Source organism: Acinonyx jubatus, chromosome D1 (genome assembly GCF_027475565.1).
Source record: "Acinonyx jubatus isolate Ajub_Pintada_27869175 chromosome D1, VMU_Ajub_asm_v1.0, whole genome shotgun sequence".
Taxonomy (NCBI): domain Eukaryota; kingdom Metazoa; phylum Chordata; class Mammalia; order Carnivora; family Felidae; genus Acinonyx; species Acinonyx jubatus.
The window spans coordinates 3,425,287-3,445,760 of NC_069390.1; the positions used below are offsets into that span (position 1 = coordinate 3,425,287).

Sequence of the window (20,474 nt, forward strand, 5' to 3'; positions counted from 1 at the left end):
CTTCTCTCTCTGGCCCCGCTCAGAGTGCTGTGCCACCTCTGAGTAGCCTCCCGTCCAGAGACACGGCTGCTTGGTGACATGGTTCCGCCCCTGCGCCATCTCCTTTTATTTTCCAGTTTACTTCTTTATCTTGAGAGAGAGCGCGAGGAGGGGCAGGGCAGAGCAGGAGAGGAAATCCCAGGCAGGCTCTGCGCCGCCCCACGCGGGACTCGGCTCACGAGCCGGGGGGTCACGACCCGGCCCGAGATCAAGGGTCGCACGCTCAAGCCGCTGAGCCCCCCGGGGGCCTGTCTGGTGCACGGGGCTGCGGGAGCCCCCACCCCCCACCCCAGGCGCCCCGCCCCCACTCACTCATCTCCATGTACTCTGGGGTGAGGCCGGCGAAAGGCTCCAGCGTGTAATCCGCCTCGTAGCGCTGCCTCTTCTTCCCGTACTCGTCGTGGTCGGGGGGGCTCTGGCGCCTGAGCCTCAGGTAGCGGATGAACTTCTTCATCTTCCTGAGGGGACACGGCGTCACTGCGGCCAGGTGTCTGGGAAGATGGCTCGGGGCGCCGGGGCCCGTCCCCTGCGAGTTGCGTTTCTAATTCTCGGAGTCGGGTGCGTTTTAAGCCCTAACGCGCTGGGAGCGCCTCTCCGTCCGGGATTTCCCCTGCCCTCGCCCCAGAGGCAGGGGTCGAGTGTCCTCGCTTGGTTTTTGACAGAGGGCAACGGGTGCAGGGAGGGCACACGGCCACCTGAAGCCCCAGGAAGGGCCCGGCAGGTGTCAGGGGACAGCGCGGTGGGGGCGGGGCGTGGGTCACTGAAAAGCGTCCAGTGTCCCTGATTCCAGAGGGCAGGCGGCCGTGGAGAGGGAGCGGGGCGCGACTCTCAAAGGGCACGAGGTAAGGACACAGAGCCTCCAGGGGGTCCACCTGCTGATCACAGGGAGCCGGCTCGCGTGTCTGGGGGCGCCTGTCAGCGCCCCGAATCCTCAGCCCGCTGGGGAGCAGGGGGTCATCTCGGCCTCCACCCCACCCTGGCCCCCACGGGGTGGCTCTGCCCTGCCTCCCCCCGCCAGCCCTCCCCATCTCCCTGTTCCTGGTGCCCCATCCTGGTCCAGACCCCACGCCACCTGTCACTCACTCAGACCACCCCAGAGCCCCCCCGGGGCCCCATAGGGCCCCATCCCCCGCCCCCCCGCTCTACTCGGACCCGAGGCCACACGCTACTCACGGGATGCCGATCTCAAACAGGTTGTTTTGAATGAGCTGCTTGCCCAGCATGATGATGCTGAGCTGGATACAGAGCTCCATCAGGCAGCCCCCTGGGGCACACTGCGGGACAGAGAGCAGGTGCGTTAGCCCCTCCCCCACTGGGGGACAGAGAGGAGGTGCATCAGCCCTCCCCCCCACTGCGGGACAGAGAGCAGGTACATCAGCCCCCCCCCCCCCCCCCACTGTGTGACAGACAGCAGGTGCATTAGCCCCTCCCCCACTGGGGGACAGAGAGCAGGTACATCAGCCCTACTCCCACCCCACTGCGGGACAGATAGCAGGTGCGTTAGCCCCTCCCCCACTGGGGGACAGAGAGGAGGTGCATCAGACCCCCCCCACTGGGGGACAGAGAGGAGGTGCATCAGGCCCCCACACCCCCACTGCGGGACAGACAGCAGGTGCATCAGACCCCCCCCAACTGCAGGACAGACAGCAGGTGCATTAGCCCCTCCCCCACTGGGGGACAGAGAAGAGGTGCATCAGACCCCCCCCCCCCCACTGCGGGACAGACAGCAGGGGCATCAGGCCCCCCTTCCCCTGCCCATCCTGGAGAGACGGCCACAGCCCCCAGCGAGGGGAGGTCAGCCCTCATGTTGTGGGTTGAATGTGTCTTTCACAGAGATATGTCCGCATCCTAACCCCCAGAACCACAGAGTATGACCTTAGTTGGAAAAAGGGTCTTTGTAGACGTGACCGAGTTAAGACGAGGTCACACTGTAGTAGGTGGGCCCTGATCCCGTCACTGGTGTCCTCGTGAGAAGAGAAAACACACAGATACACAGAAGACTGTCTGAAGACAGACAGAGATTGGAGGGCCAGCCGAGGATGTCGGGACAGAAGCCTGGAGAGCCCGCTCCTGAGCCTTCAAAGGGAGCACAGCCCTGTTGGCGCCTTGATTTTGGGCTTCTGGCCTCTAGAACCGTAAGAGAATATACATTCCTGTTGTTTCGGGGCCACCAGATCTGTGGTCTTTGGCTACAGCGGCCTGGTCCCATGAACCACTGTCCATCTACAGTCCCCGTGTGGCCGCGGCAGGCCGGGGCCTGTGTAGTTGGGAAGCCACGTGGTGAGGCAGCTGGCCACCCCTCTGAGGTCTAACGTCCCTGTCCCCTGTCCTTGCTGGGCCTGCACCAACCGCCTTAGGCTGGGTGATGGGCTGGCAGGTGACGGACCAGAAGCTTCACTTGTCCAAGTGAAGAGAGCTCACGGGACACTGGGCGGCCCTCTGGGGCAGAGCTGACCCCTCTATAAGCCCAGGACAACATTTTTTACACTGTTACCACAGAATTTATGTTGGAGAGCCACAATTTCATTTAAAAAATGATGTCCTTTGCTCTATTCATTTTACAAAGGCATTTCTCCAATTCCTGCGACTATTAAAGAATTTGGCGGGGTATCGTTTACGTAAAGAACGAGTCATAGGAGGGGAGATCGCTTCACGGTCCTTTTGCAAACATGTTGCTGCGGGTGAGGCCCACGTCTTGGGATGTTCAGGGGCTGGCACTCAGGGGGCTGAACCTCTAGGCTGTGCCCTGGGCAGCCAGATCACCCTGTACCCGAAGCCCACCCCCATGCTCTCTACCGTGTTTCACAGGGTCTTTATCAGAAGACCTATCCCTTGTTTTCCAATAAGCTGAATTATCCTGGGCATTAAACTGGCTGACTGTTCCCGAGGCCTGAGCCACGGGTGGCCCTGGGGCCCCGGCTTGGTCTGACGGGGCTGCAGGAGCCAACTGAGTGGCAGGTGCACTAACCAGACCCACGGTGGCTGGATCGGCCAAGCAAAAGCCAAAGGCCACCAGCACAGATTTAGGGGAGAGAGGTGGGCCTTTCTATGTTAAAGTCAAACAATGAAGCTCAGTTCTGTTTCTCCCCCACGAATCCATTCTAACCAGAGACAAAAACATTCTAGATGCTAGAAAAGGGGGGAAAATACAACTGGCATTGTTCTTTGGTTTCTCCTTTGGGGGTAATCCTACATGGACACACCAAGTGAGATCAAAACCCCACCCCAGCAGCCGGACAGCAGAAAAGGACTCCCCCAAGAAGGAAGGAAACGCTCCTTGACAACATCTGCTTCTGCCGAGTCTGCCGTGGGGACACAACCGGGGAAGCAGACAAGAACACGGGGTCAGTTACCTCCTCCATCCGGAAAGAACGGAAAATGTACACGTAGTCACCCGGGCGGCCAACAAACCTGCAACGAGGGGGGGCAGTGGGAGAGGAGGGGCAGCGCGGGGAGACCCCGCGGAAGGGGCTGGAGCCCACCCCCCCCCCCCCCCCGCCCCGAGCACACCCCCAGGCTGAGCCAGGACTGCCGTGCTGTGTATTACTCCCAAACCCACGGGGATGAGACGAGACGGAACTTCAGAGGGAAACCGAGAGGGAGGGCCCCCCACTCCGGCCCCGGGCAGCAGGGTGGGGGTGGGGAACTGAGGCGAAGCAGCTGGAGGGCAGACCGTTCCACCTGCCACGGTCAAGTCAGGTGGGGGAGGGGAGGTCCCTGAGGCAGCTTCTCGACCTCCTGCAGGACGTTCGGGGCGGGGACCTCTCAGGTCCTGCCCCGCTGTCACGCATGATCTCAGGGGAGCCTGGACCCCTTGGCTGGGCTCTGGCATGGGACGGTGGCCACTGAATCACACGATGCTGAGGAAGAAGACTTTGGAGGAGTTCTGGGATCACACCCGCTAGCTCCTGGCGGGAGGGGTGCTGGGTAGTCTTGGGGGTGGGCCACAAGCCCCTCCGAGCCCAGGGTGGCTCGGAGGCTCCGGGCACAGGCTTCGCCACACCACTAGCTGGAACAGCAAGCGGGCCACGAGTGCCCTTCGCCTACCCTCTCCAGCTACCCCGCCCCCTGTGAAGGCATCTGCAGCTCACTGCCCAGGGCTCTGCTGCCTGGGCTCCTGTTGTCGAGGGTCGCCGCTGCCCGACGTCCCTGGTTCCGGGGTCCCTGCTGCCCGGGGTCCCTGCTGCCCGGGGTCCCTCCTGTCTGGGGTCCCTCCTGCCCGGGGTCCCTGGTGTCTGGGGTCCCTCCCACCTGGGGTCCCTCCTGCCCAGGGTCCCTGCTGCCTGGGGTCCCTGCTGCCCGGGGTCCCTCCTGCCCGGGGTCCCTGGTGTCTGGGGTCCCTGCTGCCTGGGGTCCCTCCTGTCTGGGATCGCTGCTGCCCGGGGTCCCTGCTTCCCATGGTCCCTGCTGCCTGGGGTTCCTCCCGTCTGGGGTCCCTCCTGCCCTGGGGTCCCTCCTGCCCCGGGTCCCTGCTGTCTGGGTCCCTCCTGCCCAGGGTCCCTCCTGTCTGGGATCGCTGCTACCCGGGGTCCCTGCTTCCCATGGTCCCTGCTGTCTGGGGTTCCTCCCGTCTGGGGTCCCTCCTGCCTGGGGTCCTTCCTGCCCCGGGTCCCTGCTGTCTGGGCCCCTCCAGCCCAGGGTCCCTACTGTCTGGGGTCCCTCCTGTCTGGGGTCCCTCCTGCCTGGGGTCCCTGGTGTCTGGGGTCCCTCCTGTCTGGAGTCCCTCCTGCCCCAGGTCCCTGCTGCCTGGGGTCCCTGCTGCCTGGGGTCCCTCCTGTCTGGGGTCCCTCCTGCCCGGGGTCCCTGGTGTCTGGGGTCCCTGCTGCCTGGGGTCCCTACTATCTGGGGTCCCTCCTGTCTGGGATCGCTGCTGCCCGGGGTCCCTGCTTCCCATGGTCCCTGCTGTCTGGGGTTCCTCCCGTCTGGGGTCCCTCCTGCCCTGGGGTCCCTCCTGCCCCGGGTCCCTGCTGTCTGGGTCCCTCCTGCCCAGGGTCCCTACTGTCTGGGGTCCCTGCTGCCTGGGGTCCCTCCTGTCTGGGATCGCTGCTGCCCAGAATCCCTGCTTCCCATGGTCCCTGCTGTCTGGGGTTCCTCCCGTCTGGGGTCCCTCCTGCCCTGGGTCCCTCCTGTCTAGGGTCCCTCCTGCCTGGGGTCCCTCCTGCCCCGGGTCCCTGCTGTCTGGGTCCCTCCAGCCCAGGGTCCCTCCTGCCTGGGGTCCCTCCTGCCCCGGGTCCCTGCTGTCTGGGTCCCTCCAGCCCAGGGTCCCTCCTGTCTGGGGTCCCTCCTGCCCGGGGTCCCTGGTGTCTGGGGTCCCTCCTGCCCGGGGTCCCTGGTTTCTGGGGTCCCTCCCGTCTGGGGTCCCTCCTGCCCCGGGTCCCTGCTGTCTGGGGTCCCTCCTGCCCGGGGTCCCTCCTGCTTCCCGGGGTCCTTGCTGTCTGGCACCCCTGTAGAAGCCAGGCCTCTCCATGGGCTCGGTGGCAGTGAGAACCACACTGACCGCTCTGCCCTGGGCCTTGGCCTCCGGCCTGCAGGGAGATGGGGAGGAGAGTCTCTCCTGCACCGGGAGGACCGTGTTGGGAGAGACCGTGAGTTTCAGTAACTGAAGTCCCTACCTGCCTTTGAAGAAAGCCACGTAAAAGATGGGGGTGTAGGAATTCACGAACTTCAGCAGGAAAGCCTTGAAGATCAGCCTCTCCTCGAAGCTCTTCTCTGTCTTTGGGACTTCTAGAAGGGGTGAGATGCACGTGACCACGTATTCCCATGTCACGTGAGTGAAGCCCAGAGAGGGTGAGGGGCCAGCCCAAGGCCCCACAGCGGGAAGGCGGCCACGGTCGCCTGGGGCGCGCACTCACCAATCTTGGTGAGCCACCTGGCTATGCAGCCGTAGACCTCGTCCAGGAGGATGATGACCACCAGGTTGATGATGACCGCGGTGGCCGTGACCGTGACCCGGATGTTGGACCGCACGGACGGGGAGGAGTTCATGGCTAAGGCGGCTGCGGTGGAGATCCTGTAGATGATGACTCCCAGGACGATGGCGAAAGTCACGGCAATCTGCGGGGGGAGGAGGTCCCGTCAGACCCCCACACGCCTAGCTCCAGCCCCAAGCCTACAGCAATTCAGGTTCGACACAGACATGGGCTCCTGTCACCCTCTCAATGCCAGGGCTCTAGGCTGGCAAATCTTCACGGACAGATGAACGAGGGACTGGTTTCTGTTTTCTGAAAAAAGGCACTGAGTTCGGAGAGGCTAGGTAAGCAGGCCAGGTCACCCAGCTCGAGCCGGGATTCACCAGGTGAGTCCACCCAGCCTGACATTCACGGGGTCTCTCTGCCACCTGCCGTGGGGCACCGTGCCTCCTTCCCCACCCACGGACCCCAACAGGGCACAGGGTGGTTGGAACCCCGGGGGCTGGCCTGGTGTGTGCGAGCCAGGCTGACTTGGGTGGGGAGGTTCTGCCCACAGCGTGGCCCTGAGCAGGAGGCGTTCGGTAACCGAGGCGGGGGCGCGGGGGGGGGTGCGCTGGCTGGGATGGTGACTTTAGTCCGTGTGGAGCTCTGGGTTCCTCTTCCTTTTCCTCAGAGGCCCTAACTCCCCACGGATGATTCCATCTTTACTCTCAAGCTGTCCTGCACTGGCAGGAGGACACAGGCAGCTCCCCCACCCCGACCCCAAGGACACACTGAGGATCCCCCCCACCCCAGGGACGCACTGAGGATCCCCCCACCCCAAGGACGCACTGAGAATGAGGGTGGCTGAGCCCGGCTGTGGACCGAGCCCAACTCCACCTGTGGGCCAGGCTCTGTGCTTTTTCCGTTCCCTTCTGTGTGACCCGTGTCACTTCTTCCCGTTAAGGGTGGGGAGGGCAGGCCCTGCCCTGTTAGGCTGGTCCCTCATGGCTCCCGGGACTGGGACCGTGCTGCAGAGGCGTGGGGCTGTCCTCTGTGTCTCAGGTCACAGCCTGGAAAACTTGTGGCTTCCCCCCCCACCCCCCTGAGCAAGGCTGCAGCCATCAGAAATCTAGGAAAGCTCCTATTTTAAACTTCACTCTGCACACATCTGTGGGTGCCCGGTGGTGACCACGCCCCGCTCAGGAAGCTTCTGCAGCCCACGCCACACCCTGACTGAGTTCCCCGGCCAGCCCCGGGAATGAGGGCTTTCCTCGGAAACTCCCTCTCTCCTGCCAAAGGGCCCCACCCAGGGGAGGGCACCACCCTGGCCCCAGAGACGGCCCCAGGCAGCACGTGGAGGTGGGGACAGGGCGGCTGGCCCGCAGGATGACTCAGTGGGGAGGGTGTCCCCCTCTCCCCGCCAAGGGGCTGTGCGCCCCCACAACGGTCTCACTGCCCACGGGCGATCCCCCCTCTGGGTCAAAAGGGCCACGGGGGTCTAGCCGGCGTGTTCACACTGGCCTTCCCGGGACCAGGAACGTGGGGGCGCACTCAACCAGCGTGTGCTCGGTGAATGAAGCTCCTGGGCGGGGGACAGAGCCGTGGCTGATTCATCCATGAGGGACAAAGGCACGTTCCCCACCTCCAGTTGGGTTCACACAGAGCAGGGGGGCTCCGGAGGCAGGATGCCTGAGTGGCACCTGGGCCTACCACCTCCTGCCTGGTGGCCTGGGGGGAGGGATGAGCCCCGTGGCCTGTGTCCTCATCAGCAGGAGGGGGAGGTATCAGGCCAGGCAGGTTTCCAGGACTCAGTGAGAGACGCCCCACAAGGCCCTCAGGCCGCTGGATACGCACTCAGCACCGGTCCGGTCCACAGCGGCCGACCCCAGGCCCCTGGGTATCAGCCCACAGGGCTGGGGGCCGTGTGAGACTCTAATGTAAAGCTGGGCAAGGGGCCAGTCCTTTTTACAGTGCCCGCAGGTGGCCCTGACCTCTCGGGGAGGATCAAAGAGCAGCTAGCAGGGGGCTGAGGCCTTCCAGGGATGAGACCCAACTCATGTGGGGTGAAAACCCCCAAAGAGAGCCAGGGTGTTGGCTGATTTAAATCAGCAGCGTTGATGAGCCTGGAGTGACAGACCCTTGGCGAGGTGGCTGCCTGGGAGGCGGGAGGGCTCTGGCCAAGACGTAGCTGCTTCAACAGCACTGTTCTGATTCTTGTTCTGGCTGTGCATTATTTATTTCATGATTTTCTTAAAAAAAAAAACCCCAAAAAACGCCACCCAGTTTTGTCTCCACATGGGTAAAATTTTAGGTTTGAACGACTAATGGCGTAAACGTGTCACTCTGGGAGCGAAAGCCGTGTGCCGGGGACCGTGTACCCTGGGGCCCGTGGGTCCCCTGGGGTCTCTGCGGAATCCTGGTCCCCTCCCATCATTCGGGGCCTCCCCCCACCCTGCACCCTGGGACGAGAGCAAATGTCACGTTGATAGCCGGCTCTGGTCTGGGCGAGCACACACCTCTCCCCGTGGGCCTCCTTGACCTCTCCCGCCTCAGCCTTCCGGAACTTACCATGAAGACAATGGAGACCAAGTTGGTGACGTAGGCTGGGAACCGATCTCTCCAGGTCAGCTTCACCTTGTCTGTCTACAACAGGAAACAATGTTGGGTCACCTGGTGGGAACCGTCGCGGAGGAGAGAAGTCTGTGCGCGCGCGGTGGGGCATGGGTGAACGACTTGGACAGACAGAAATACTCAGAACACCTTTGAAAAAAAAAAAAAAAGCTTGCGGGTGATGCGTGAAAGCAGACGCCTAGCGTCCAAGGAGGGGCCTGGGGTCTTACCACCTATCAGACGATGTCATGTGACAGAAAAAATAGCGTTTAAAAACGTGGTTCGTCTGCGTCCAGGGCGTAACAGACCCAAACACCTTTCTAAAGGAGGCGCTTAGGCCCACGTCTGGGAGAAGCAGCCTGCGTCTGCGGCCAAAGTCTCCCGTGGAAGGCGAGAAGATCTAAGAGGTCTTGCCCTCTGCCACCCAGACCATAAGAGTTATTTTTCCCTCTGCGGGGCAAGCCGAAACAGGCAACTAGCATTCCAAGGTAAAAACGCTTGTTGCCGCCTAGCAATGGCAAACCGCGGCGACTCGTGGCCCCAAGGCTCCCTGGCTCAGGGACGGCCCCGTCTGGCGGGTCCGTGAGTAGCAGCAGCTGGTCACCAACCCACGAGGTTCCGAGAACGGGGGCAGGTTTCTGGACGGGGACACACACGTATCAGGTCAGACGACGCTGGCGAGGGCGCCGCACGGGACGCTGTGCGCTCCGGGGCCGGGTGGCATGCGTGTTAATGGAAACGCGACAACCGCTGGCAGGCAGCCGTGACAAGCAGGACTCACGAGCTCCAGGCAAGGCCGGAGCCCCCTCCCCGCCCCCCGCCCCTCCCCCCCCCCCACGCAGACCCACTGGAGCCATGCAGTGACATCTCAACACACATGGGCACGGCTCGACGGGTGTGGAAGGAAGGCAAAGAGGCGTGAACGTGAGTGTTAAAGAAAAGAACACAACAGACTTCGTGGAGGAAACACACAACGGACTTTGGTCGTCGGCAAACAAGTCAAGACTCGCGTTGCCCCCGAAACAGAAAAGTACCAATTTCACCCCCGCCATGGCTGTCTTAACCCTCTGCTTCCATTTGTTTGTTGACTCCTCTGGAATATGCCGGCGCTTCTGGGGGCGGGTGGAGGGAACAAGAGAGCACCGTGGGGTGAAGCATGACGAGGCTCGGAGGCCGCGGGGGCCAGGCCGATTCGGGTTCTGAGCGTTTGCAACCAATAAGATATGGCAGCAAAGGTCGGGGAACGGGAGACCGGGCTTTCGCGATGGCCTCAGCGGGGAAAGGCTGGCAAGGCTCTGAAGCGCCCGCTGGGGACGTGGCCACTGTCATCTCCACGGCGCGCAGCATGCAAAGACAGGTTACTCTGAGCGGTTTACGGCGGCGAAGGAAGCCACGCCCAGAAGTGCAAGTTCATAGGCCAAGTAAGGGGTGGGTCTCTTTTTCTCTGGTAACTGAATCTGGTGCCAGAGCTGGGGAACAATTACAACCATAAAGTAGCCGCTAGGGGCCCAAGGAAACCGAGGAGAAAATCCGGGGTGTGCCTGCCAGGAGCATACGGGCCCTGGGGTCGCCATCAGAGCCCTGCGTGAAGGAACCAGGTACCTTTGCTGTTCTCACGATCACAGCCAAGAGGCGGAGTGACAGGGTCCGGGAGGCGCCCCTGGCACGGCTGCCCAGATCCGCTGTTGGGGCTTGGTTGAGTCCCGCGACCTCAATGGATGTCACGGGTGCCACAGAGCCTATTGCTAAGAGGTGCCACCGTGAAGCCACGGGGTGGACTGTCTCGGGGGCCGCACATCCGACACAGGCTGGGGGTTGGGGATGCTGCACGGAACACGGGTCTTGGCGGCCCACAGTGAGGTCTGCGGGGCTTCCTGGACAGCGGTGTCCAGGCCTCTCCCTTTAGGAGAGGGAAATGAGGTCGAGAGAGCCTGACGGGGCTGATCAAAGCTGCTGGGCACCTGCTCCAGACGCAGCGTGCACGGGGATGTGCATTCGTTTTGATTTAACTGAAACAATGACCTCATTTGGGGTGACGACTCACGCCCGTGTGGCTATTTGCAGACTGGAGTCCCACTCAAACCCCAAGAGCACGCACCCCCTTCCTGGGCGCAGCGGGACTAAGCCGGATTTCTGCCACGTTCCGGGAGCTGTGGCCTGAGACCAGGGTTCTGGTGCGCTCACTTTATCCCCCAGAGGGGACCGTGCCAACTGCCACCTCTGGCCGCTCGGAGCGAGCAAACCCCGTCCGCGTGCCTCAGTAGGAAGATAAACCCAGGGGTCCGCCTCAGCAGCCCCAGAGGCTGGGGGGTGTGAGTGTGGACCGCGGGGCTCAGGGAGCGTCTCTCTCCCACCCTTCAAGGACAGACACAAACCTCCCCAGCCGCAGGCGGAGGCTGAGGGGGGCCAGCGCCCTGCCCTCCGGGCTTGTTCCAGGGCACGTAAAACACCTTCCTAAGAAAACAGCCACGCGCCTCTAGAGGTGGGCCAGAAATCAGTCCGCAAACACGAGACAGCCCATTTGAATGAGAGGTTTGGGGAGAAGCAAAGCCCCTGATTATCAACAGGTCGTCATCTTGAGACCAGTGTGGAGCATTTCTCTCTCGCCCCCACGTCTGGGGGGGAAACAGGGAATTGGCCGTGTGCTCAAGGGTGCTGGCTGGGCAACCCCTTCCTGGAACACGGAACACAAGGGCTGCACATACTGAATGTAAAGCATCCTGTGAAAAAGCTCCACGGCTCCCTGGCTCCTGGCGTGGACGTGTTGGCTGAGGTCTGAGACGCCCCTAGGATAGATCAAGGAGGGGGACCCACAGCAGAGTTCGGAAAACTTCGGCCTGTAGGCCAAACCTGGCCCCTTGCTTGTTTTTACAGATGAGGTTTCACTGGCTCACTTGTCTACCTCTTGTCTATGGCTGCGATTCACCTACAAACAGAAGAACTGAGTGGTCGTGACCGAGGTCTGCAGAGCCTAAGATATTTACTCTCTGGCCCCTGTCTGGGGTCTGGGCCCTGGTCTCCACCGCCGACGGGCGCACAGTGTTTTATTACTAGGAAAGCCACCTGGGCAGCGGCCGCCGTACCTCTTTGCTTTTGGATTCTTTCCTAAGTGACTTCTCCAAAACTCTGGCTTCGTATTCGGCTCTGGGATGGTCCTGTGGAAGAAAACCAAATCCACGCGGGGCCTCGTTAACTGTGAGTTTGAGCGCCTCGGCACGAGCCCGCAAGACAAACTCAGCCCTTGGCCTCGGGCGCCCCGTGGGGGCAGTTCGTAGCTGGCTGCTGCCCTGTGCCCACCCAGGACTCTCCCCCTCGCTGGGAACCCCGGCCCCCTGGCATCCGCGTCCGGGAGGCAGGTCGTGTGTGCGAGGCTGCGGCCCGCCCAGCACCCCCCCCCCCCCCGCCACGTTCCCGTTGCGAGCACCCAGCCACGAACTGGCCCCCGAGATGGTTCTGGCAGGAGCCGTGGGGGTCGGAAGAGACGGCAGTGAGCATCAGCGAGTGCGGGCAGACGAGAGGCGCCGGGCCTCAGGCGAGCCCAGAGCAGGTCAGCGAAGGGGGTGCTGGAAGGAAGAACGAGGGTTAAGAGAGGCCCAGAGGAGGGGGAGGAAGCAGAGACCCCTGCCCACGGTGGAAGCCGGGAGCTGGGCAGCACAGACGCGTCAGTGTGCGAGAAGGTCCCTCTCCCAGGAAGACAGGCCACGGGCAGACAGTGGAGTGACAAAAAATCCAAACCTTGACGGCCTCCTTCGGGGCACCAGGACGTAAAAACAAAGACAAAAAGATCGCGTTACTTTGTGCTGTGTTTTAAAGATAGGCTGCGTCCTCTCGAGATCGTTTTCTCAAGAACTAGGAAGGAGGCAGGTACGCACAGAGGGCGAGGCGGGCATGGGGGTGGGACCGGCCGTAGCCGTGGCCGCCCGGGTGGCTCCTGCAGCTCGTGGGGTTTTGGGGGCCCCCAAGGGCCGGATGTCGGAGACCGGGGGTAAGGGCATGCGGGCCAGCCAACTGTGCTGGCTGCCGGCCCGGGGCTCAGACCCCCACAGAGGAACTGCCTTCCCACCAGTGACCTGCTCCCGGCCAGCTGTGGGGGGCGGGAGGCTCACTCCAGGGAACTCATTTGGGCTGGGGACCCGTGTCCAACGTCCCCGAGGGGTAGAACAAAGGTCCCCTCACCCCGGACCCCACTCTCCTTCAACCACAGGCACGTCATTCTAAATCTTCTTAAAGAAGAAGAAGACTGCTTTCTGTGCTACTCGAGTATTTCTATAGAAAGTTACAAGGAAGGCAGCTTGCCCGGCGGATGTCCAGGTGGATGGCCGGGCCGTGGGGGCAGCGTGCTGGATTCCATGTGGGGCAGCACCCCTAAAGAACTGCCCGCTGGTGGTGGCTAGCTGGGGGCCCGGTTCTGGGGCCTTTCCCGCGGCTGGGCCCTGCTCCAGATCTGCTGACCCTTCAAGATCCCCTCAAACCCCACTGAGTGAGGACCATTCCTCAATCTGTATTTGAGAGGCGAGGACACTGAGGCACAGAGACTCGCCCAGGTCACAGGGTGAGGGTGGTGCTGCATCGGGACAGGACCCAGTAGCCCGGCCCGAGGGGGCGATCTCGTCTCTCCAAGCCTCTGTGGTTCTGTCACCCCCTTGCCTACCGACGGCACAGGCAGCACAGGGGTGGCACCGGCCCCCCCGGCTGACCAGCGGCGGGCCCTTCAGTCCCAGGAGGGAGCGCGGTGCGTGGAAAAACACAAGAGGGATGTTAACAAAATCAGTGGAAGGGATTTCCCCGTCACAGTGAAAGTGCAGGAGAGGCTTCTTTAAAAAAAAGAAAAAGCACGTAGGGCCGCCTGGTTGCCTCAGTCAGAAGAGCATGTGACTCTTGAACTTGGGGTCGTGAGTTCGAGCCCCATGCCGCGGGCAGAGTTTACTTTAAAGATAAAATAACATAGGGGCGCCCGCGGGGCTCAGTCGGTTGAGCGTCCGACCTCCGCTCAGTCAAGATCTCGTGGTTCACGGGTTCGAGCCCCGCATCGGGCTCTGTGCTGATGGCTCAGAGCCTGGAGCCTGCTTCTGATTCTGTGTCTCCCCTCTCCCTGCCCCTCCCCTGCTTGCACTCTCTCTCAAAATAAAATAAAATAAAATAAAATAAAATAAAATAAAATAACATCAACAAAACCCATAAAAACTAAAAAACAAGAATGTGTTTCATAAAAGGAAGTCGTGGTCGTGGGGCCACACGATGAAGCTCCGTCCTGTGCTGCAGCTGTGTGTGGGGGCCGCTTTCCTCTTTAGTCCCTCCACCGCCCCCAGGGAATTCTGGCCGGAGCTACTGATCCGGGGCGGGGCAGTGGCCAGGGGCTTTGGGGCAGGGGTCTCCCCAGCCAGGCCTGACTGCAGGCAAAGAGGATGGCCGGCCCTCCCAGACCCTCCAGGCCGCCCCAGACGTGACGGGGTCAGTGCGGGGAGCCTGGGCACATCCACGGGAGCTTCGAGATCACAGACTCGACCAGACCCCGCGATCTCAGGCTGCCCTGTGAGTCCCCAGGAGGTGACCGGCTGGGGGCAGGGGTGGGGCGTGGGGATCGCAGGGACAAACCCGCTCACCTCCTCTTCCTCGAAGCCGGTGAGGTCCCAGCGGTAATTGAGCCGCATCTGTTTCCGCTTCCAGTGCTCCATGAAGGTGGCGGCTGCAGGCAGGGAGGGAAGGCAGAGTCATCGACGACACAAGGGCACTCTCGTCCCCTGCACCATCTGGCCAGCGAGGGTGACGACATTCTGGACCGAGACCTTCACGCGAGTTCACCTGTTCTGCCTTCCCTCAGACCCCACAGGACAGGGACGCCCACTCTCCCATTTTACAGATGGAAAAACCGAGGCACAGGAAATCAAGTCCCAGCCAAGGTTACTCAGCCAGCCAGGGAGGGGCCAGGCAGGCTGGTCCCAGAGCCTGTGCTCCTAACATCCTGCTCTGTCAATCCTGAGGACCCCGGGTCACAGGTGGGTGTCTTGAGGTCACAAAGGGTGCAGCGTGGGCCAAGGTCACTCACTCCAGCTTCACGGCCGCATAGACACTCTGACTGCTGAGCTGCACTCTTAGCTGTAATCCCAACAGACTAGACACAGTTCAAACGCTGCCTCCTCCAGGAAGCCCCTGATCATCCCCCTCAGTGTCAGAGAAAACCCAACTCTTCTTGGGACCTCTCTTGCTCACGGTGTCCACACCACCTTCCATATGATCCCTATCCCGGGACGGGGGCCCTTCCGCGGAATGGCGCTCAGTGAATGAATGAATGGCTCTTAGCGCACAACAGTGGAGAATCATCTATTATCAACGACCCTCCTCCCCGAACGACAGTCAGCGGAGGCTGAGGGCTGGAGGGATGATAAGGGCGGTCATCACGTCAATCCGAGCTCTGAGCTCGCGGGTGCCCGGCACTGTCTTGAGACCTGTCACAGGAAGTAGTGACCTTATTTAAACCCCCGGGGGGTGCCTGGATGGCTCAAATGTCTGACTTTGGCTCAGGTCATGATCTCATGGCTGATGAGTTCAAGCCCCACATTGGGCTCCTCACTAATGGTGCAGAGCCTGCTTGGGATTCTCTCTCTCTCTCTGTGCCTCCCCGACTTGGACACGCTCTCTCCCCTCTCTCAAAATACATAAATGAACTTAAAAAAAAAAACCCCAAGAAACAAGAAAACCCCAAACCCTCCCACAGTCATCAGAGGAAGGAGGTGCTGTTCTCTGGGTTTCCAGAGGAGGAAACTGAGGCCCAGAGGAACTTAAATGGCTTGTCTGGTAAGCGGCGGGGTCAAGATGGAAATAAAGTGAGATGTGCCACTGTGAACCTCTGGGCGAGCCCAGCAGTGAGCTCCGTCACCAGGAAGGGATGCAGCCTCGGAACAGGCAAGGAGGGGGTCTGCGTCTGAATCAGCTTCAGGTTCAGAGGGCTTTCATTCATCTAGAAGCGCCCCCCTCTGTCCACAAGCACCCCCCTCCGTCCAGAAGTACCCCCCTCTGCATTAAGGAGGCGTCAGAACAGGGCCTCTGAGTTTGCACATGTCTGTGCACAGTGGGTATGCTTTCGGTATGAGCTGCTGAACCAGCCGGGCCAGCCAGGAACCAGGAACCTCTCCAGGTCTTTCAAATGGGGGTGATTTCATCGTGGGAGCTGGCCGCCCAGCCAGGGGGAGAGCCCAGGAGACAAGGTCGGAGGTGAGCGGCCGGAGGTGGGTGAGCGGCCGGCGGCTGGAACTCAGCAACAGGAGGCCGCTGGCCGGGCAGGTCAGGGAGGGGGGATGAGAGGCTGTGCTGTCAGAGCCCCGCTGGGCCACCCCTGAGCAGCCAGCGTCACAGTGTGGGGAGGGGGGGGGCCTTCCCGTGGGTGTCAGAGCCACGGAGCTGGCAAAAGCCTCTGCCGGAGATGCCCCGGGGAAGGAGGGGACGCGGGCAGAAGTACCCCATCTCTCCCTTGGCCCGCCCTCTGATCTCCAGGGCCTTCCCGTTGGCGATACGGGGCACGGGAAAGCGAGGAAGCTGCAGAGACGGCCCCACGGGCTACCGAGGTGCGTCCAGCAACCACATGCTGAGCAGCGTGGCCGTGGCCGTGGCTGCTGGGAGAAAGCTGGGCCGGGCGGGCCAGGCTGAGGCCGCACTATCTCCCAGGAAGGAAGACACGAGGGGGTTTCTCCACCCGACGCCCGTTCTGGAAGGCACCTCACTCCTCTGTCCTGCCCGCCGGCCCGTGGCAACCCCTCCTCTCAGTGCTCAGGCCGAGCGTGGGAATGTGCAGAAGGGCTGACGGCGCACCCCGAGGGTGGGCCTGTTGACCCGCCCCGTCCGGCCTCCCGTGTCCGCCCCGTCCGGCCTCCCGTGTCCTCCCCGTCCCCGGGCTGGCCCTCCCCACCTCCGCCTCTGGGGCCCCACCCGCCCGTGTGCTAACACCACCACGGGCTCAGGAGGACTCCCCTCTACTGCACCCTGTGCTCGGAAGTCACCGGCGGGTTAGCCCGACCCTCGCAACCCACGCCACGCAGTAGGAAGGATTTCTAGCCGCGGATTTACCAATGACCACACAGACGCAGGAGGCTGAATGCCATGCCCAAGGTCAACTGCGGGACAACAGCAGGGCTGGGATTTGAACCCGATCCTGTTTGGCCCCAGCATCTACACTTAAACCTGATCGGCCCTCTGTACGGACACTTGCTCATCTTTAAAGGGAATAATAATCACAGCGAAAAGAAGTCTGATAACTGGCCAAACTTGTACTGTCGTTTTATGGATGAGGAAACAAAGGCACAGAGAGTTTAACGACTTTGCCCAAGGTCACCTGGTATTTGATCCCAGGGACTCTTGCTTAGAATTTGTGCCTGAAATCTTTTTTTTAAAATTTTTTAAAAATGTTTACTTATTTTTGAGAAGAGAGACAGAGTGAGAGCAGGGGAGGGGCAGACAGAGGGAGAGACACAGAATCCGAAGCAGGCTCCAGGCTCTGAGCTGTCAGCAAAGAGCCCCACGCGGGGCTCGAACCCACGAGCCGTGAGATCATGACCTGAGCCGAAGTCGGATGCTTCACCGACGGAGCCCCCCAGGCGCCCCCGATCATTTTTTTTTTTTAATGTTTCCTTATTTGTTTGGAGAGAGCGAGCGAGTGAGTGGGAAGGGCAGAGAGAGACAGGGAGAGAGAATTCCAAGCAGGACCCATGATGTCGGCTGTGAGATCATGACCTGAGCTGAGATCGAGAGTCGGCTGCTCAACCGACTGAGCCGCCCAGGTGCTGTGACATCTTAGGACAGATACTAGGACCCTCTCCCAGAGGTATCTGGGTCAAGGACCAAGACCGGAGCCCGATGGCCAGGAGTGCGTTTGGTATACAGACCCGCCTCATGTGGCTTTGCTTATGTCTAAGAAATAAAAACATTTTATATAAAATAATTAATTTCCTGCTTCTTTAAACCTCGGAAGCATTGGCACCAGGAGGCTGGAGCTGTGGGGAGACCGTCGTTTGTCAAAGGCTGGGTGCACCTTCTCCACTTGGCCACAGACCCCACCAGGCCCCGCTGCTGGACCCTGGCACTTAGGCTGTCGCTCCAGCTTTGGAGCCAAGGGGTAGAGTCATTGCGGACTTCAGGCCTGGCCGGCAGCAGGGGATGTGAGGGCTCACGCTGCGCCCGGGGGCAGTCCCGGGGTCTCAGCTCAAGGGACACTGTGAGCGACTGGGCTCACAGGCGAGTGCCCGTCCTTCTGTCCTTCCCAGCTGTGCTCTGAGCCCCGCCCCCACCCCGACCACGCGGACAGCAGTGGGTCTCGCGAGGTTCCCTCGCTTCCCGCGAGGTTCGTGCCAGCGTGACAAGGGGGTCACGTCACACAGACGTGATGTGAGCCCCACCAGTGTCTGCACGCCCCGTCTCTTCCCACCCCAGCCTCAAGGCCTCCACGCGGGGATAACACACCCCTCTTTACGGGCGCCCCAACTGAGGCTCTGAGCCATCCGGTGACTGGTTCATCAGGGGCAGAAAACCGGACCCAGAACAGATGCCAAGATGGGCCGGGTCGGGGTGGCGGCCTCCCCCCCCCCCATCTGAGGGCAAGCCGTGTACTGAACGTGGTCAGGGCGCAAAAGAATGGCCACGTGGCCTCACCACCGCGGCCAGCGGGCCCAAGAGACAAGCCCAGGTCCCCGAAATCCAGAGCCCGGAGGACCGCAGAGCACGAAGACAGACGCCTAAGAGGGAGTCAGGCCAGGACGGAAGCAGGCGCTCGAGCTATAATTCTTCTTTCTTCAAACATTTGTCTTTGTGACACAATGGTCGGCAAACACATGCTTGTAGGGGAGCCCGGAGGCAGCAGGTGAGCACGGGACCCGGGAGCCACCCTGGATCAAATCCAGGTGTGAGCCTGGGCACATGACCACCCTGCCCCTGCCCCCTGCAGCACCCCCTCCCCCCGTCTACACTGGGGGCTCGATCACAGAGCCTACTCTGGGGGCCTCACGACCCCCCTGAGGATCGTTCCTAGGACCCAGCTCTCGTGGAAGGATCGCCACCGTGTCTGGGTGGGATAAACGGCCACATGTGGTATGGTTTCACTTACAGGAAACACCCGGAGTATTTACTGGTAAACCCGTAGAGACAGAAGGCGGATCGGTGGTTGCCAAGGGCTGGGGGGGGGGGGGGGAGGGAGGCAGAAGGGGAGCTTGTTAAAACTCAGATTCCAGGGCACCACGGAATCTGCATTCTGAACAAGCCCAGCAGGCCGCCCGTACGCAGGCAGGCGAGGGTCTGAAGCGCCGACCCGTCCGTCTGTCCTCCCAAACCTTTGCCACCTGCTCCCCAGCCCATCCCTGGGGTGTCAGTCCCCGGGGCCCTGGGGGCAGGCAGGGCTCCGCGTCAGCCCAGGGGCGCGTCCTCCTTGAGATGCCATCCACAAGAACTCCTCCGCGTGGGGACCAGAGGCACACCCTGCTGAGAGCCGCGTGTCCGGCAGATGGACCTTGAAAACGCCCGTGACCGCTCAGCGGGGGATGGGACTCGGGCGCGAAGGCCCCCAGACCTTGGTTTCCTCACTGAGTCACCAGGAACCGTACTTGCTCGCCCCGAACAAGGGTTAAGTCGCGAGCGGCCACTGGCCGTATTGCTCTCCCGACACCCCCTCCTTGCTGGCTTGGGGGGCTTGACCGGGCCCAGCCCAGCCCCCGGAGGGATGTCAATCACATCTCCGCCATTTCATTAAGGTCAGAGCCACCTTTCTGAGCCTTCTTGCAGCCGGAGCTCAAATCAAACAACCTGCTTTGTTCTGCACGGAACTGACAAGCAGTTAAAACCCCATCATTATGCCGTAATTCCAGAAAATTGATCCCAGCAAGTAGCTAAGCGGGGCTCCGAGCTGCTTTGTGGGGCACCTTATGGGAGGCTTTGAAATGTCACAAATCCCAGGCGGCAGGGAGCTGACGCCTCTGGGCCCCCGGTGGGAAAACGATCCCCTAGAGGGAAACGAACAAACGGCTGAACGAGGGATTTAAAGAAAACGAACCTCGCGGTCTCGGCCAATTACGCGTGACGGTGACTGTGCAGAGGCCAGGGCCGGGGGGGCGTCTCCTTCTGCCTCCCTGTGCCAGCGGGGGCTGGACCGCACCTCCCACGCCCCAGCCCTCCCCACCCCCACCCCCCCCGCCCCGGCTCTTTCCTGTGGCTTCTGTCTCAATTCACAATAAACTCCTTTTTTCCTAAAGTAAGTGCTCCATGGGAGTGGTGTGGCCTTTTTGTTATTTTCTCCCCCAAATGGGAGTGTGTATGCTGAACTTGCACTTGACAGACGGGCGCGTTGTCGTTTCTCTGTGGTGGAAATGAAGCTGGGGAAGGTGTGGGCGGGGAGGGGGGGGCAGCCAGCAGGAACACAGATTTGCCCCTTTCCGTACATCTTGGGGGGGGAGGGGTGGACGCATACGTTGGTCTATCTATCAAGGGCCGGCCGACACCTTTGGGGCTACAAAGTGGCACTGCCCTGCACCTAGTAGGTGCTCATGGAAGCGTGAGAGGAGCAGGCTGGCCTCCCTGCACAGGTGGCAGAATTTGACGAGATCCCCGCAGGGCCGGCCGGCTGATGGGGCCAATCACACCCTCTCTGTGCTGCAGCGTCCCCATCAGAGAGTGACCACCGACCCCTTCCCCCGCCCTGCTCCAGGGCTGTTGGGACGGCACTGAGGTCACCCACAGCAGGGCCCTCTCCCGGGGTCTGGCACACAGTCAGCCCTCGGGGCAGGTTCTGAGGGGAGGGAGGCATATTTGGGGGCAGATGGGGAAGCTGTCCAGGTGAGAGCAAATCTGGGGCAATGCCATCGGGAATGAGGAAGGCCCGTGTGGAGCACGCGTGTCGGTGGGAGAGGGTTCACGGTGCAGGCAGAGGGAGGAGGGAGGAGGGGCCAAGGAGGGGGCTGG

The 20,474-nt window shown here is 61.7% G+C and overlaps 1 protein-coding gene across 16 annotated transcripts in view; it reads right to left on the reverse strand.

Moving 5' to 3' along the window:
- ANO1 (anoctamin 1) overlaps window positions 1-20,474 on the reverse strand; it is a 157,607-nt gene that overhangs the window by 16,563 nt on the left and 120,570 nt on the right. For 7 of the 16 annotated variants that reach the window (XR_008290220.1, XM_053202797.1, XM_053202801.1 and 4 more), the window contains 9 exons: window positions 14,132-14,226; window positions 11,624-11,695; window positions 9,575-9,652; window positions 8,499-8,573; window positions 5,892-6,093; window positions 5,652-5,763; window positions 3,393-3,450; window positions 1,213-1,313; window positions 352-497 (listed from right to left, as the gene is read on the reverse strand). Coding sequence is in view for 15 of the 16 variants with exons in the window: in XM_053202797.1 (XP_053058772.1) it covers window positions 352-497; window positions 1,213-1,313; window positions 3,393-3,450; window positions 5,652-5,763; window positions 5,892-6,093; window positions 8,499-8,573; window positions 9,575-9,652; window positions 11,624-11,695; window positions 14,132-14,226 (939 nt within the window). In the remaining variant the exon portion in view is untranslated. Of the gene's footprint in view, window positions 1-351; window positions 498-1,212; window positions 1,314-3,392; window positions 3,451-5,651; window positions 5,764-5,891; window positions 6,094-8,498; window positions 8,574-9,574; window positions 9,653-11,623; window positions 11,696-12,275; window positions 12,288-14,131; window positions 14,227-20,474 lie in introns of all 16 variants that reach the window. The other 9 variants (XM_027045050.2, XM_027045052.2, XM_053202796.1 and 6 more) reach the window with 5 other exon arrangements.